Below are 12,609 nucleotides of genomic sequence, written 5' to 3'. Positions count from 1 at the left end.
TGAATCCCTGCCAGCCTTTCTGGCTGCAGGTGTCTGGAAAGTCCAGGTGTTCCAGCTGAGGAAGGCAGCTGGCCTCAAGTCACACCTGGTGTTCAGCCACATGTGGGTGGGGCTGCCTGGAGAAGTGGACCCACTCGGAGACGTCAGTCTCTGACCTGCCCCGCTTGTGAGGCCATGCACCTCCCTCTGGAACCTGAATGTAGAACAGCTTCCTGGCCCAGTCACCGTCCTCACACCATGTAGCTTTCTTTCTGAAGAGAGGCATTATTAGATGTCATTATCATGCAAGTAGTGCCTTCACCAAACAGGCCTCGCTTTTCACTCCTGAAAAGAAGCCTCTTTCATATCCTCTGAAAGCCCCGAAATCAAGCCAAGGTCCCCTCCTGCCTTCTCTAGGCCTCTGAGCCAAAGCCCTGAGGATGGAACCCACATCTGTTCCTACAGTATCTTCGGAATAAAGGAGTGGGTGAGGGGTCCAGTGGTCGTGAGGTCAGCCCTGCCTACACCCAGTTCCTGGAGGACCCAGGCCTGACCAAGTCCCCGGCCTCAGCAGACGATCACATTGGCAGGCTTGGATCTTCTCGGTAAGAAAACAATGGGATAGAGGGGTTGGAAAGTGAACATTAATTATTCAGAAGAAAGGTTGTTTCTTGCCACCTCTGATGGGAAGCCATGGGTGCAATTTTAAGGTAACTATGCTGCTGTTCTTCCAATACGTGGGCCTCTCCTATGCCATCAGCTCTGCATCTGCAGTAATGAGCCAGTTAGGCCCAGATTTTATCACTTCAAGAGCATGCTGGTTGCAGCTCCCTGTAAGATCCTCTTTGAGCTGGTCTCAAAAGTTTTCTGCCCCTGGGGCCCTCAGACAGACCTGTGTTGGGTTGTTCAAGGCTCTGGTATCTCCTGTTCTTTCTTGTTTTGAGCAAGCAAGAGTTCTGGAAAGAAGGGCAGCAAATCCACAGGACTGCTGCAAGGGTTTACTGGACCCCTGCTGGCCACTGCTCCACCTCACATGCAGAGGTGAGGCCCAGCAGGGCGTGGTCTGCCTTCCCAGGCTGATGGGCCCCTTCTGCCTTTACACAGCTCTGTGACCAGCCTGGGCCACACTCTGGTGGAATCTGCTCTCACGAGGCCTTCCCTGCCCAGTCCCCACAGGACCTCACCTAGGTATGGACCCCCGACCTGTGGACTTTCACAGTTTTTCCCATTCTTGATTGCTCAACCAGTATTGCCATCCCATTAAAAGGAGGGGAAACTGAGGCCAAGCAAAGTCCAGGGACTCTTCCAAGGTTACATAAGGACGGGGAGGATCAGGGAAGTCCAGTGTCCTGTCCAAGATGATAGAGTAAGCAGCTTCAGAACTAGTATCTTGGCCTCTGACTCCCAGGCTAGGTTTCCTACCGGCTATCCGAGAATTAACATGAGATATCTTCCTGGGCCTGGCTTCCAGCACCTTCCCTCACCTTCTCTTGCTCATTGAGAATCAGCCTCTAAGGGGAGAATTTCACATGATATGGTTTCTCACTGATATCCCCTCAGCCTTCGGGCCCCCCTTTGTTGATAGAATCAAGCCAGAGGGTGTAAATGGGCCCTTTGTTCCTATTGCCAGCCCATAGACAAAGGACAGCATTGTCCTGCCTCTAAGCCCTGTCCCGAGCCCTGCCCACTGTCCACTGGAGCCATGCTCCTGCTGTCAGCACTCCCCGCCCTGACCCCTCAGGCAGGTCAGCTCAGGTTCCAGGCAAGGCCTCCTAGTGGCCCCAGTCCCTCATCTCTGTGGCTCCAGGCAAACTGGACCTTCTCTGGGCTGCTATCCCCCAAAAGTGGGGGACAGCATGCTGCTGACACTTGGCAGCATAGCATCTGTGGGCCAAAGCTGCCCCACCCATCAGACTGGGGTCACAAAGGCACTTGGGGAGAGTGGGCTGACATTGAGCCACAGGCATGTGCCACACTCCTGAGGGTGGGAGGCCTTGTCACAGCACAGGGAGAATGGGCAGGCTCTGTTTCTCTGAGGTTTTAGTCACAGTAATGAGAGCAGGAAGATGGACAAGATGACCCTTTAGAGTCCCTTCCAGGCCTGTGTGGCTGTGACCTCTGCGCCACACAGAGATACAGGAGCTGCTGTGCCTTGGCTGCCCAGACTGCTGGTTCTCAGGCTTGTTTCTTCCACAACACACAAATACTTACTGAACCCAACCATGCGTGGGCCCTACCCTCATGGAGCTTACAGTCCCCGACCACAGGTGACAGGAACAGAAATTCACAGGCAGGAATTCACAGAATGTCCTGGCTCCAGCCAGCAGAGTGATCCCAGAGAGTATGTCTATTCGGGCTGGCATGGTTTGAACCCACTCCCTTCAGGTGACTCTGGTGTGGTGCCTGAGATGAGGGCAGAGTGAAGAATCGGCCCTTTGCTCCTGCTCCTCCTCTGCCCACATTGTAGAACTGGGGAGATGAATGGGGCTTTCCAAACTGCAGTGCACACACAGAGCCCCTGCGGATCAGCCAGGTCAAGTGCGGGTTCTGATTCAGCAGGTCTGGGGTACAGCCTGGGATTCTGCATTTCTAACAAGCTGCTAGGAGATGCCAGAGCCACCGATTCAGAGACCACTTGTAGTAGCAAGGCCTTAGAGCATATTTAGGAGTCACGGAGGGGTCTGCAGTTCTCGGAGCCCATCTCAACCACCCCTCTCAATGTTTAGTGGGGGAACTGGGACCAAGAGAGAGGAAGAGACCTGCCCAAGACCACAGAGGAGTCAGCCCTCAGAATCACATGCCCCAGCCCAGTTCTCAGTACACTGCCCAGCTCTGCAACCTTCCCTATGCCCTGTACTGCTAGAAAAGTAAGCTCAGGGTCTCACTGGGAAAAGTGGGGGCACAGCGGAGAGCAACTTGGAACGCACATGTGGGCTCTGGGGGGGTTGAAGTCGGGGGGCAGAGTTTACCTTCTGTCCTGGCTCCAGCCAGCAGGTAAGGGGTTGGTAGGCAGGCCCAGTGGTAAGAGGGAAGCAGTGATGGGTTGACTTAGGGCTGGAGACAATTGAACAAGCTGCAAAGCCAAATGCCTAGGCTCCAGGAAAGTGGGCTGGGCTTGGGGATCAAGCCAGAAGATGCAGGAGGGCTGGGAGAGACTGGCAGGGACACAGAGACTGGGCACACCTGACACTGGGTAGGGCAGCCAGGCCCCAAAGGCCACACAGGTATCCAAGGCACCTCAGGTCCCCAAGAGCCACCTGCCATAGCACAAGACTAATTCCAGGCCCCCAGAGGTCTTAGATGGACAGAGGTACCAGCGTAACTCTAGTTTTGGTAGGTTCAGCTTTGGAGTCTAGGGACTTCAGCAGGACCAGGAATGGCGGGCAAAGAAGCCAGCAGGGGAGGACCTAGAGGGACTGGGCTTGCTTCCATTGCTCTGGTTGACATTCGCCCTGAATGTCCTTCTAGTCTCTCCCACCATCACAGGGATAAGTGTTATTTCTAGGCCTCGGATGACCTCTGTCCTCTGCCCTCCACCCTGGTCTCAGGTTCTCGGACTCCCCAGAACAAAAAGGCTGGCAGGCACAAGTGACAGAGATCAAGGCCCTCTGGCAGGCTGCCGAGGTGGAGCGTGACCGGCTCACCGAGTTTGTCACTGTTCTGCAGAAACGGTAACACATGGCACCCAGGGATCTCTCCCATGGGCCTGCATGGGGTGGGGACTGGGGCCAGGCCTCATTTATGACTGGGTCCCCTTCACCTGAGAGCTCAGCTCCCAGTGTTGGTCCAGGGCATTCCCAGCCACAACTCATGTGCCCATCCAAATACCACACAACCTTGGGGCCCTGTCATCACACTGTGTTTTGCCCTTAGGAACAGCCCCATTCTACACGCACCCAATGGGACTGTTGTATGGCACGTGGGCATTGGTGGGAATCTCAGGAGAGAAACACCCAGGAGTAAATCAGTCAACTCAATCCATCAATAATTAAAATCTGTGATGAGCCTGGCACTGTGCTTGGTGCTGCTAGAGGGTTTGGTGGGAAGAAAACATAAGCTAGACTGACATCTGGAATCGCAAAGAGCAAGAGAGGCGTTGATAGCTGGGGAGGCAGGGAGGGAAGCACGAGGCCTGGGGCACCGGACCAGGAGATACGGTTTTCTCTAAAGGGTTGTTGACAGACTTCCATTCAGATAAATCAGTGCTCCTCGCTCAAATGATCCTTTTGGCAAGAATTGCAGGTGTCCAGGCCAACACATGGCTCAACCATGTGACCTCCACACTGAAAAATATTAAGCACACCAGTGAGTTTCTGCCCTAACAGGCCGTATCATGTATCAGTCAGGGCTCTTTGATGACAGGCAATGGAAACTAATTCTGGCTGAATTCAGTGAAAGGCAGATTTTTGGAAGGTACTAGCAGACTCCACTGCAGAGAGCAGGAGAGGAGTCTGGGAAGGTGCAGGCATCTTGAGTAGCAGGAAACCCTGGGCAGTTCCCTGGGCCACGGAAATGGCACGGCCAAATGACTTTTAGCTCTTGTGCCTGTGGGTTCTGGGAGAGAAGGTTGAACTGGCCAATGCTGTGCCGGTGTCCACCCCACACGTGAGGGCACTCTGACTGAAGTTCCTCCGGGTGCTCACAGAATGCAGGAAGGGTAGTTTGCCAAAGGGAAAACGGGGGTACTGAGAGCAAAAGAAGGAGCTAGGGGTGCAGGGAAGGACAAAACAAAGGATGCCTGCTACTTAAATAGTGAGTAGTCAGCTTTGCTTTCCTGTAGTACAGGGAAGATGTGAATTTCAGACATACTCAAGTATATGAGGAAAGCAACATTCATTCTTTTTCTATAATTGGAATATAATGGATAGTACAAGTCTTTATCAAATAGTAGAAACATACTCAGTGCAGGCTTTCTCTCTCATTTCTCTTGAGTTACATCTGAGTTTGGGGGTGTGTGAAAAAGGTGACTCAGTTAGCTATTGCTGCATAACAAACCATCCCAAACCTAGTGGCTTCAAACACAATGGTTTGTGCTTTCTCACGATTCTGTGGCTTGGCTGGGTAATTCTGCTCCACATAATGTCAACTGGGGGTCACTCACTGGTCTCATGCAGCTGGCACTTCAGCAGGGATGCCTCAGTTCTCCTCCATGTGGCTTCTGTCTCCATGTGAGATCTCATTTCCAGGGCCTCTTCACGCAGGGCTGGGATTGGGGTGAGGCAAGCAAGGCACCTGGGTATGAATTGTAAAGAGGTACTCATGCCAGTCACGTACATGCAACTCTCTGTCTGAGAATATGCTGGCCCTTTTTGGGTCCTTGGGTTCCTCCTGGACTCTGTCATTCTGGGGTGTTGGGGGCTCTGTGAGGCTGTGCCAGGCCCATCAACCAAGACCTGTCGCCTTTTTTCGTTGAGGTTATTGCTAACTCCCTGGGCTGTAAGAAGAAAAGGGAACCCAAGCACGTTCTGCACTCAATTCTCTCAAATCTCTTTGGTTTAAAACTAAATGTTTTAAACTAAAACCATTTAGTTATAACTAAATTGGTCAAAACTGATGATTGGCCAATTAAACCAAATTAACCATTTTAAATTAAAACTAAATGTTTTAACTAATGTTTTAAATATCCCAAAGTACAGGGCCTTCCTTTCTCAGAGATTCTCAATATCTACTCCTTTCTTTATCTACAGCGTCTGTCCCAGTCTTGTACCAGGGAGGTCTTTCTCTGCCTGGCTTCCCTTCTCCTCTACTCTGCCCTACAATTTCCAGCTGCCTCAGTTCCCCTCCCCCACCCAGTTCCCTAATCCTATGTGCTCATCCCAGCGAGACTGCGGTGCCCTGCCTGCCTGCCCCCACCCCACACTGCAGTGGAAAGTGCCTCAGGCAGAAAGCCAGGGCTGTGGGAGATCTCAAGTCCTTCCTTTCCTCAAGTCTTGTATCCAGTGTGTGTCTGCTCAAATCTTGTATCCAGTGTGTGTCTCCCTGTTGTCCATTGTCTGAAAACAAGTTCGTTCTTACATTTTATCCATTTTTCTAGTTACTTACAATAGGAGTTGCTAGTCTGGTTAGTTCACCATGACAAAAGTCACTAAATAGGTCTCTTATTTAAAAAGCACGTAGTCGGCTTGGTTCTTAAATTTAATCTGGAAGTTTCTGTGGTTGAACAGTATCGTTTAACCCATTTTGATTTTGGTAATATTTAATCACCTTAATTAATATTTTCTATTTGCCATGATTTTTCTCTGTTCCTTTTTTCTCCTTTCTTTCCTTATTGGACTGATCAAGTTTTATTTCTCTGACTTCTTTACAAGTTTGGAAGTTAGACATTCTATCTCTGTTCTTTTAGTGGCCACCCTTAACTTTTAACATAAAACCCACCAATCTAAAGTTAGTTGGTTTTGCTACTATCACTTTAAGCAAAAGAATCCATTTAGAATGTTTTAACTTTGACTTCTCCGTTTGTGCCTTTCATGTTACTGTTTCCTAATATTTCTCTTCCACATTCTTTTTTTAAACCCTGAAATTAAACCCTCTGAAGTAAGTCTTGAATATTGAATAGTCAATATTCGTTTCCTTTTGCCAACATGTTTGACAATGTCTTCACTCACTGTTACTTCTTGTATCTCAGTCTTCCTTCTAGGTTCGCTTTCCTTCTTACTGAGATGCCCTTTAGTTCAGTGAGGCCATGTAAATAGTAAACTCTCTGAGTATTTGTTTATTTTTATTTTATTTTATTTATTTATTTTTCTTTTCTTTTTCTGAGACCGAGTCTTTCTCTCTCACCCAGGCTGGAGTGCAGTGACATGATCTCAGCTTACTGCAACCTCTGTCTCCCAGGTTCAAGTGATTCTAGTGCCTCAGCCTCCTGAGTAGCTGGGATTATAGGCGTGAGCCACCATGCCCAGCTAATTTTTGTATTTTTAGTAGAGATGGGGTTTCGCCATGTTGGCCAGGCTGGTTTTGAACTCCTAACCTCAGGTGATCCGCCTGCCTCAGCCTCTCAAAGTGCTGGGATTACAGGTGTGAGCCATCATGCCTGGCCTGTTTATTGTTAAATGTCTTTATTTTGCCTATCTTGAATGACAATTTAAGATAAATTTGGGCATAGAATTCTAAATAGATGGATATTTTTTCTCAGCACTTTGAGGCTATCCCATTGTTTTTTATCATCTACTATTGCGAAAAAGAAATCTGCTATCAGTTTTATTGTCATTCCTTAATAGATTTGTCCTTTCTCTCCGATGCTTGTTAGAGCGTCTTTGACGCTCTGAAATTTCATTGTGATGTGTCTAGGTGTGTGTGTATATATACATGTATATGTAATATGCCCATATATTTACATATATGTATATATGTGTGACTTTACATATATGTAAATATGTATATTTACATATACATGTAAATATGTGTGTATTTTTGTATATATGTATGTGTAAAGTATACATATGTAAATATATGTAAATATGTAATATGTAATTTTTTTCTACTCAGAAGTTAGTGTTCTTTTTCAATCCAAGGACTTTATAAGGACTGCTATCCATATATTGCCTCTTCCCCATTCTCCCTATTCTTTTAATCTAAAATTCCTAGTCAGTATATGTTAGACTTTCTTATTCTTTCCTCCACAGCTCTTTACCCTTACTATTTTGGGCTGAATTCTGGGTGACTTCTTCAAATTAGTCTTCTAGATCACTAAATATCTTCGGTTGTGCTTCATCTACCATGAAACCTATTTTGATAACTGTATTTTTCGGTAAAAGCTCCTGTTCTCGGCCAGGTGCAGTGGCTCATGCCTGTAATCCCAGCACTTTGGGAGGCCGAGTTGGGTGGATCACCTGAGGTCAGGAGTTCAAGACCACCCTGGCCAACGTGGTGAAACCCCATCTCTACTAAAAATCCAAAAATTAGCAGACGTGGTGGCAGGCACCTGTAATCCCACCTACTCGGGAGGCTGAAGCAGAATTGCTTGAACCCGGGAGGTGGAGGTTGCAGTGAGCCGAGATCACACTATTGCATTCCAGCCTGGGTAAAAAGAGCAAAACACCTCTGTCTCAAAAACAAAACAACAACACAAAAAAACCCTCCTGTTCTCTTTCTTATAGCATTTGTTCTTTCATTACGATTTTTGCCTTTCTCCTTTTAATAATTTTGAACTTATTCCCTTAGAGTTTTCTACTATCTTCATTACTTAGGATCCTAAGTAGTGTCTGTCGGCTCTCCCCTTGTAGGAAATTATTTCCTTGTGTGGTTTCGATTTTTGTGATTTTTATGAGCTTATCTTCAGTGGGGCTTTTTTTCTTGTAGGAGTTCTTAGGTTATGACAATGTTTCTGTGGAGGTGTTCTGCATTTGTTTCTGTGAAGCTTTTAGGGTTTCAGTGGTCTCTGATTGGTACTTTATGCTAATTTATTGGTGTAGATTTCCTGAACACATGAATGCTGCCCTTGTGTTTCAGTTTCACATGATTGGTGCTTCCTCCCCTCCTCCCCATTTCCCAAGGCCCTGATAGACTACAGGCTTCCTTACTACTTTCCTGAACTTGTAGATGGATATTATCTTAGTCCTTTTTTTTTGAGACAGGGTCTCACTCTGTCACCCAGGCTGGAGTGCAGTAGTGTGATCACAGAGCACTGCAGCCTCGACTTCTTGTTCTCCAGTGATCCTCCCACCTCAGCCTCTGGAGTAGCTGGGATCACAGGCACATGCCAACATGCCCGGCTAATTTTTGTATTTGTATAGACTCACATTAAATGCATCTTTACATTTTTATGGGAGTATATCTGTATCACAAATTCCTAAAAATGAAATGGCTGAATCAAAGAATACGCACATTTAAAATGTTCACAAATCATGACAAATTGACTTTTAAAAGAATCAATTTACATTCTTACCAGTAATGTGAACTATTTTTCCCCATACCCTCATAGTTACTAAGTTTTATTAATCTTTAACATTTTTTGCCAAGCTAACAAAGGAGTGCTAAGATCTCCTTGTTTTGATCTGCTTTGCTATGACCAAAAGTGAGAATAAGTATACTCTCTTTTCCACATAACTTTTACGTTTTTTTCTTTTAACTACCTATTCATGCTGTTGCACGTGTTTTAGAGTTGTTTATATTTTTATTTGACTTATGAAAGAACACTTTAGTATTATATAAATGGTATTATGTATATAATGTGTAATATTATGTATGTTTGTCTTCATGAAGATTTTGTGTCACTGTGCTAAATTCATTCTTAGGATTCTTAGGTAGGGGGAAACCTCCTTATCCGAGTATTTTTTACCAGCATCCCCACAGTTACAGACCCCGTGAAAGCAAAATTTTTAACATAAAAACACTCATCATTTGACTATTTAATATTCTTCACTTCACATTGGCATTGGGTCACTTTGGTCAGACTCTTGAAATACAATGAAAATCAATTATGAAGCAAAAAGGTAAACCTTTCAAAATACTTGGAATTTTATGAGATTGATGCACATGAGTTTGGAGAACTATTAGAATCGTAGTCAGAGACATTGACAAATTAGGATCTAGCTGAGTTAGGCCCGTTAACAATTGAAGAAAATCAGTGAGACCAGCGATTGGTCAAAAGAGAATAATCAGAATACCGAAGGGTCCTAGAGGTCTTGAAGCTGACAGACATCTGTAGATCCCAGGCAGGAGGAGCAGCCTCAGGTCTGGAGAGGGGTGGAGGACGAAGAAAGAGCTGGTTTTGGTGCATATTTGCAGGAAAAGCTGTAGAGCCTGCTGATAGATTGGAAGCTGAAGATGAGGAAGAAAGAGAAGGCAAGAGTGACCCCCAGGTATCTGGGCTAAGCAACTGCATGAGCGAGGATCACATTTATTGAGATATGGAAGGCACATTATGGGGGAGAAGGACAGAAATCAAGAGACTGCTTATTCCTAAAATTTCGTGGGAATTCACAATGCGATTTGCTATTTTATATGATGTTTTGCTGTTGGTTTATTATTTCCCCTATTATAAATGGAGTTAAACAAAATGTGTACATTACTGAAATTCATAACAGAAAAGTGAAACCCCTCCCCCACAGTTGAGTCAATAGCTGCTGCATATTCCTTTTTGTTTTCAGTCCAGTGGCTGAATTATATTATCCTTGTATTTATTTGTTTTTAAATGTTTAATTTGTTATAAATGTTTAAATTAGATTATATATTATGCATAATCTTCTGCTACTTATTTTACTTAGTATATTGCATTCTCATGTCAGTACATATTCCTTTTATGGTTACAGAATATTTTATTGTATAATCCACTATTATTTATTTGCCATTCTTCTATTGATGGGTTATTAGTTTCTGATTTTAAAATACTTTATTGTGTTGTTTCCTTCTATTCTCATTTTACTTTGAGTTTTTAAAATCAGGAATAGCTACTGATTTTACCAATGCTTCTTCAGTATCTATCGGAAGGATTACATGATTTTCTCCTTTAACCTAATTCCGATGTTGAATCTTACAGCGCTAGTGTTCTTGGAACTATGTTGTGTTACTCTCTTACAATACCATTGAATTTAATTTTCTTTCTTTTTTCCTCTATTTTTACTGTGGTAGGCAGAATTCTAACATTCCCACCCCCGATATACATGCTTTATAAACTTCTCATCCCTTGAGCGTGGGCAGAACCTGTGAATATGGTAGGATATTATTGCCACAATTATGTTAACTTACATGGCAAAGGGGATTTTGCAGAGCTATGTAAGTTTACTCATCAGATGACTTTGAGTTAATCAAACAGGAGACTCTCTGAGTGGGCCTGACCTAATCATATGAGTCCTTTTAGTCTGAGTCTAGCAGTCAGAGACAGAGGAAGCCAGAGTGGAAGCATCATTTTCTTACTGGCCTTGAAGACATTCTCCTGCAAACTGTTACAGGAAAGGGGGTTTTGATCCAGACCCCAAGAGGGTTCTTGGATCTCATTCAAGAAAGAATTCAGGGCGAGTCCACAGCACAAAGCAAAAGCAAGTTTATTAAGAAAGTAAAGGAATAGGCCGGGTGCGGTGGCTCATGCCTGTAATCCCAGCACTTTGGGAGGCCAAGACGGGCGAATCACAAGGTCAGGAGATCGAGACCATCCTGGCTAACTTGGTGAAACCCCATCTCTACTAAAAATACAAAAAAATTAGCCAGGCGTAGTGGCGGGCGCCTGTAGGCCCAGCTACTCAGGAGGCTGAGGCAGGAGAATGGCATGAACCCAGGAGGTGGAGCTTGCAGTGAGCTGAGATCCTGCCACTGCACTCCAGCCTGGGTGACAGAGCGAGACGCCATCTCAAAAAAAAAAAAAAAAAAAAAAAAAGAAAGTAAAGGAATAAAAGAATGGCTACTCCACAGGCACAGCAGTCCCCAGGGCTGCTGGTTGTCCATTTTTATGGTTATGCTAAACAAGAGGTGGATTATTCATGCCTTCCCTTTCTAGACCATATAGGGTAACTTCCTGACGTTGCCATGGCATCTGTAAACTGTCATGGTGCTGGTGGGAGTGTAGCAGTGAGGACAACCAAAGGTCAGTCTCATTGCCATCTTGGTTTTGGTGGGTTTTGGCCAGCTTCTTTACTGCAAGCTGTTTTATCAGCAGGGTCTTTATGACCTGTATCTTGTGCCAACTTCCTATCTCATCCTGTGACTTAGAATGCCTTAACCCTCTGGGAATGCAGCCCAGCAGGTTTCAGCCTTATTTTATCCAGCTCCTCTTTAAGATGGAGTTGCTCTGGTTCAAATGCCTCTGACATTTCCCCCATCCCTTTTAATCCTTAGGGTTGCAGAGGGATGAAGATCCATCTTTTGTAACTTCTCCAGGCTGAATGGGGCGATGATATTCCTCCCTCTTGTGTTCAGGGTAGTGAGGAGCTCAGTCAGAAAGCATCAGTATGGTGAGGGCCATTCATAACTCTTGAGTCCAACAAAATGTAGTATCTGGAAGATTAATAAGTGTTCAATTTAAGAAAACATTCAGTAAGCTCATCCTGCATTCCTCTACAAAGAGTACAACAGCAATATATTCCACAACAGTAAAGCAAGATAAGTAAAATTATCTCAAGTAAACTAAAGTAGAATGCTTTCCATGAACTGGCCAACTGTTGGAACCAAGCTGATATGGGGTTGCTAGCCAATTCCAATACATGCCCAGAATTAGAATACTGATCCAGATTTTTACATGACCCATCTCTCGTGTTTCTTCTGAGCAGCAGTCGGAGATCACTGGTTGGTTCACAGGAATAAACAAGGTCAGTTGCCCAAGGGGTTTTTATTGGCTCTATGAGTCAAATTTGATTCCTTAAAGGAAAGCACACCATTCCAATCAAAGTTTTGGTAAAATAACCAATTTCTCCAATTGTGTCCTCTTGCAAAAGAAAACAGATTCATATTGCACTTATGCAAATAACTGCATTGCCATAAGTTAAGAATACTCACACATAGTTTCCAAATTCTGGAGAAATCAGGTAGATAGAAACAAATATGTTCCAAATTTTGTTCACAGGAGTATACTTTACTCAATTGTTAAAAGCTGTAAACAGCTGAAAAGTTTCCTTGACTCTGAAAAACAAAGCAAAGGATCAGCAACATTTTAAACAAAATTAAAAAGATAACTTTAGACTTCTACAGTTTAGTATA

The 12,609-nt window shown here is 44.9% G+C and overlaps 1 protein-coding gene across 5 annotated transcripts in view; it reads left to right on the top strand.

Moving 5' to 3' along the window:
* Nucleotides 1-12,609, top strand: part of CCDC13 (coiled-coil domain containing 13) — a 205,386-nt gene that overhangs the window by 178,689 nt on the left and 14,088 nt on the right. For 3 of the 5 annotated variants that reach the window (XM_050780380.1, XM_050780379.1, XM_050780382.1), the window contains 3 exons: nt 445-584; nt 1,084-1,167; nt 3,528-3,650. In XM_050780380.1, coding sequence (XP_050636337.1) covers nt 445-584; nt 1,084-1,167; nt 3,528-3,650 — 347 coding nt within the window. The remainder of the gene's footprint in view (nt 1-444; nt 585-1,083; nt 1,168-3,527; nt 3,651-12,609) is intronic. The other 2 variants (XM_050780381.1, XM_050780383.1) reach the window with 2 other exon arrangements.

Source organism: Macaca thibetana, chromosome 2, assembly GCF_024542745.1.
Source record: "Macaca thibetana thibetana isolate TM-01 chromosome 2, ASM2454274v1, whole genome shotgun sequence".
NCBI lineage: Eukaryota > Metazoa > Chordata > Mammalia > Primates > Cercopithecidae > Macaca > Macaca thibetana.
Note: the sequence above shows the minus strand (reverse complement) of the source record. Positions and strands in the feature narration are given on the sequence as shown.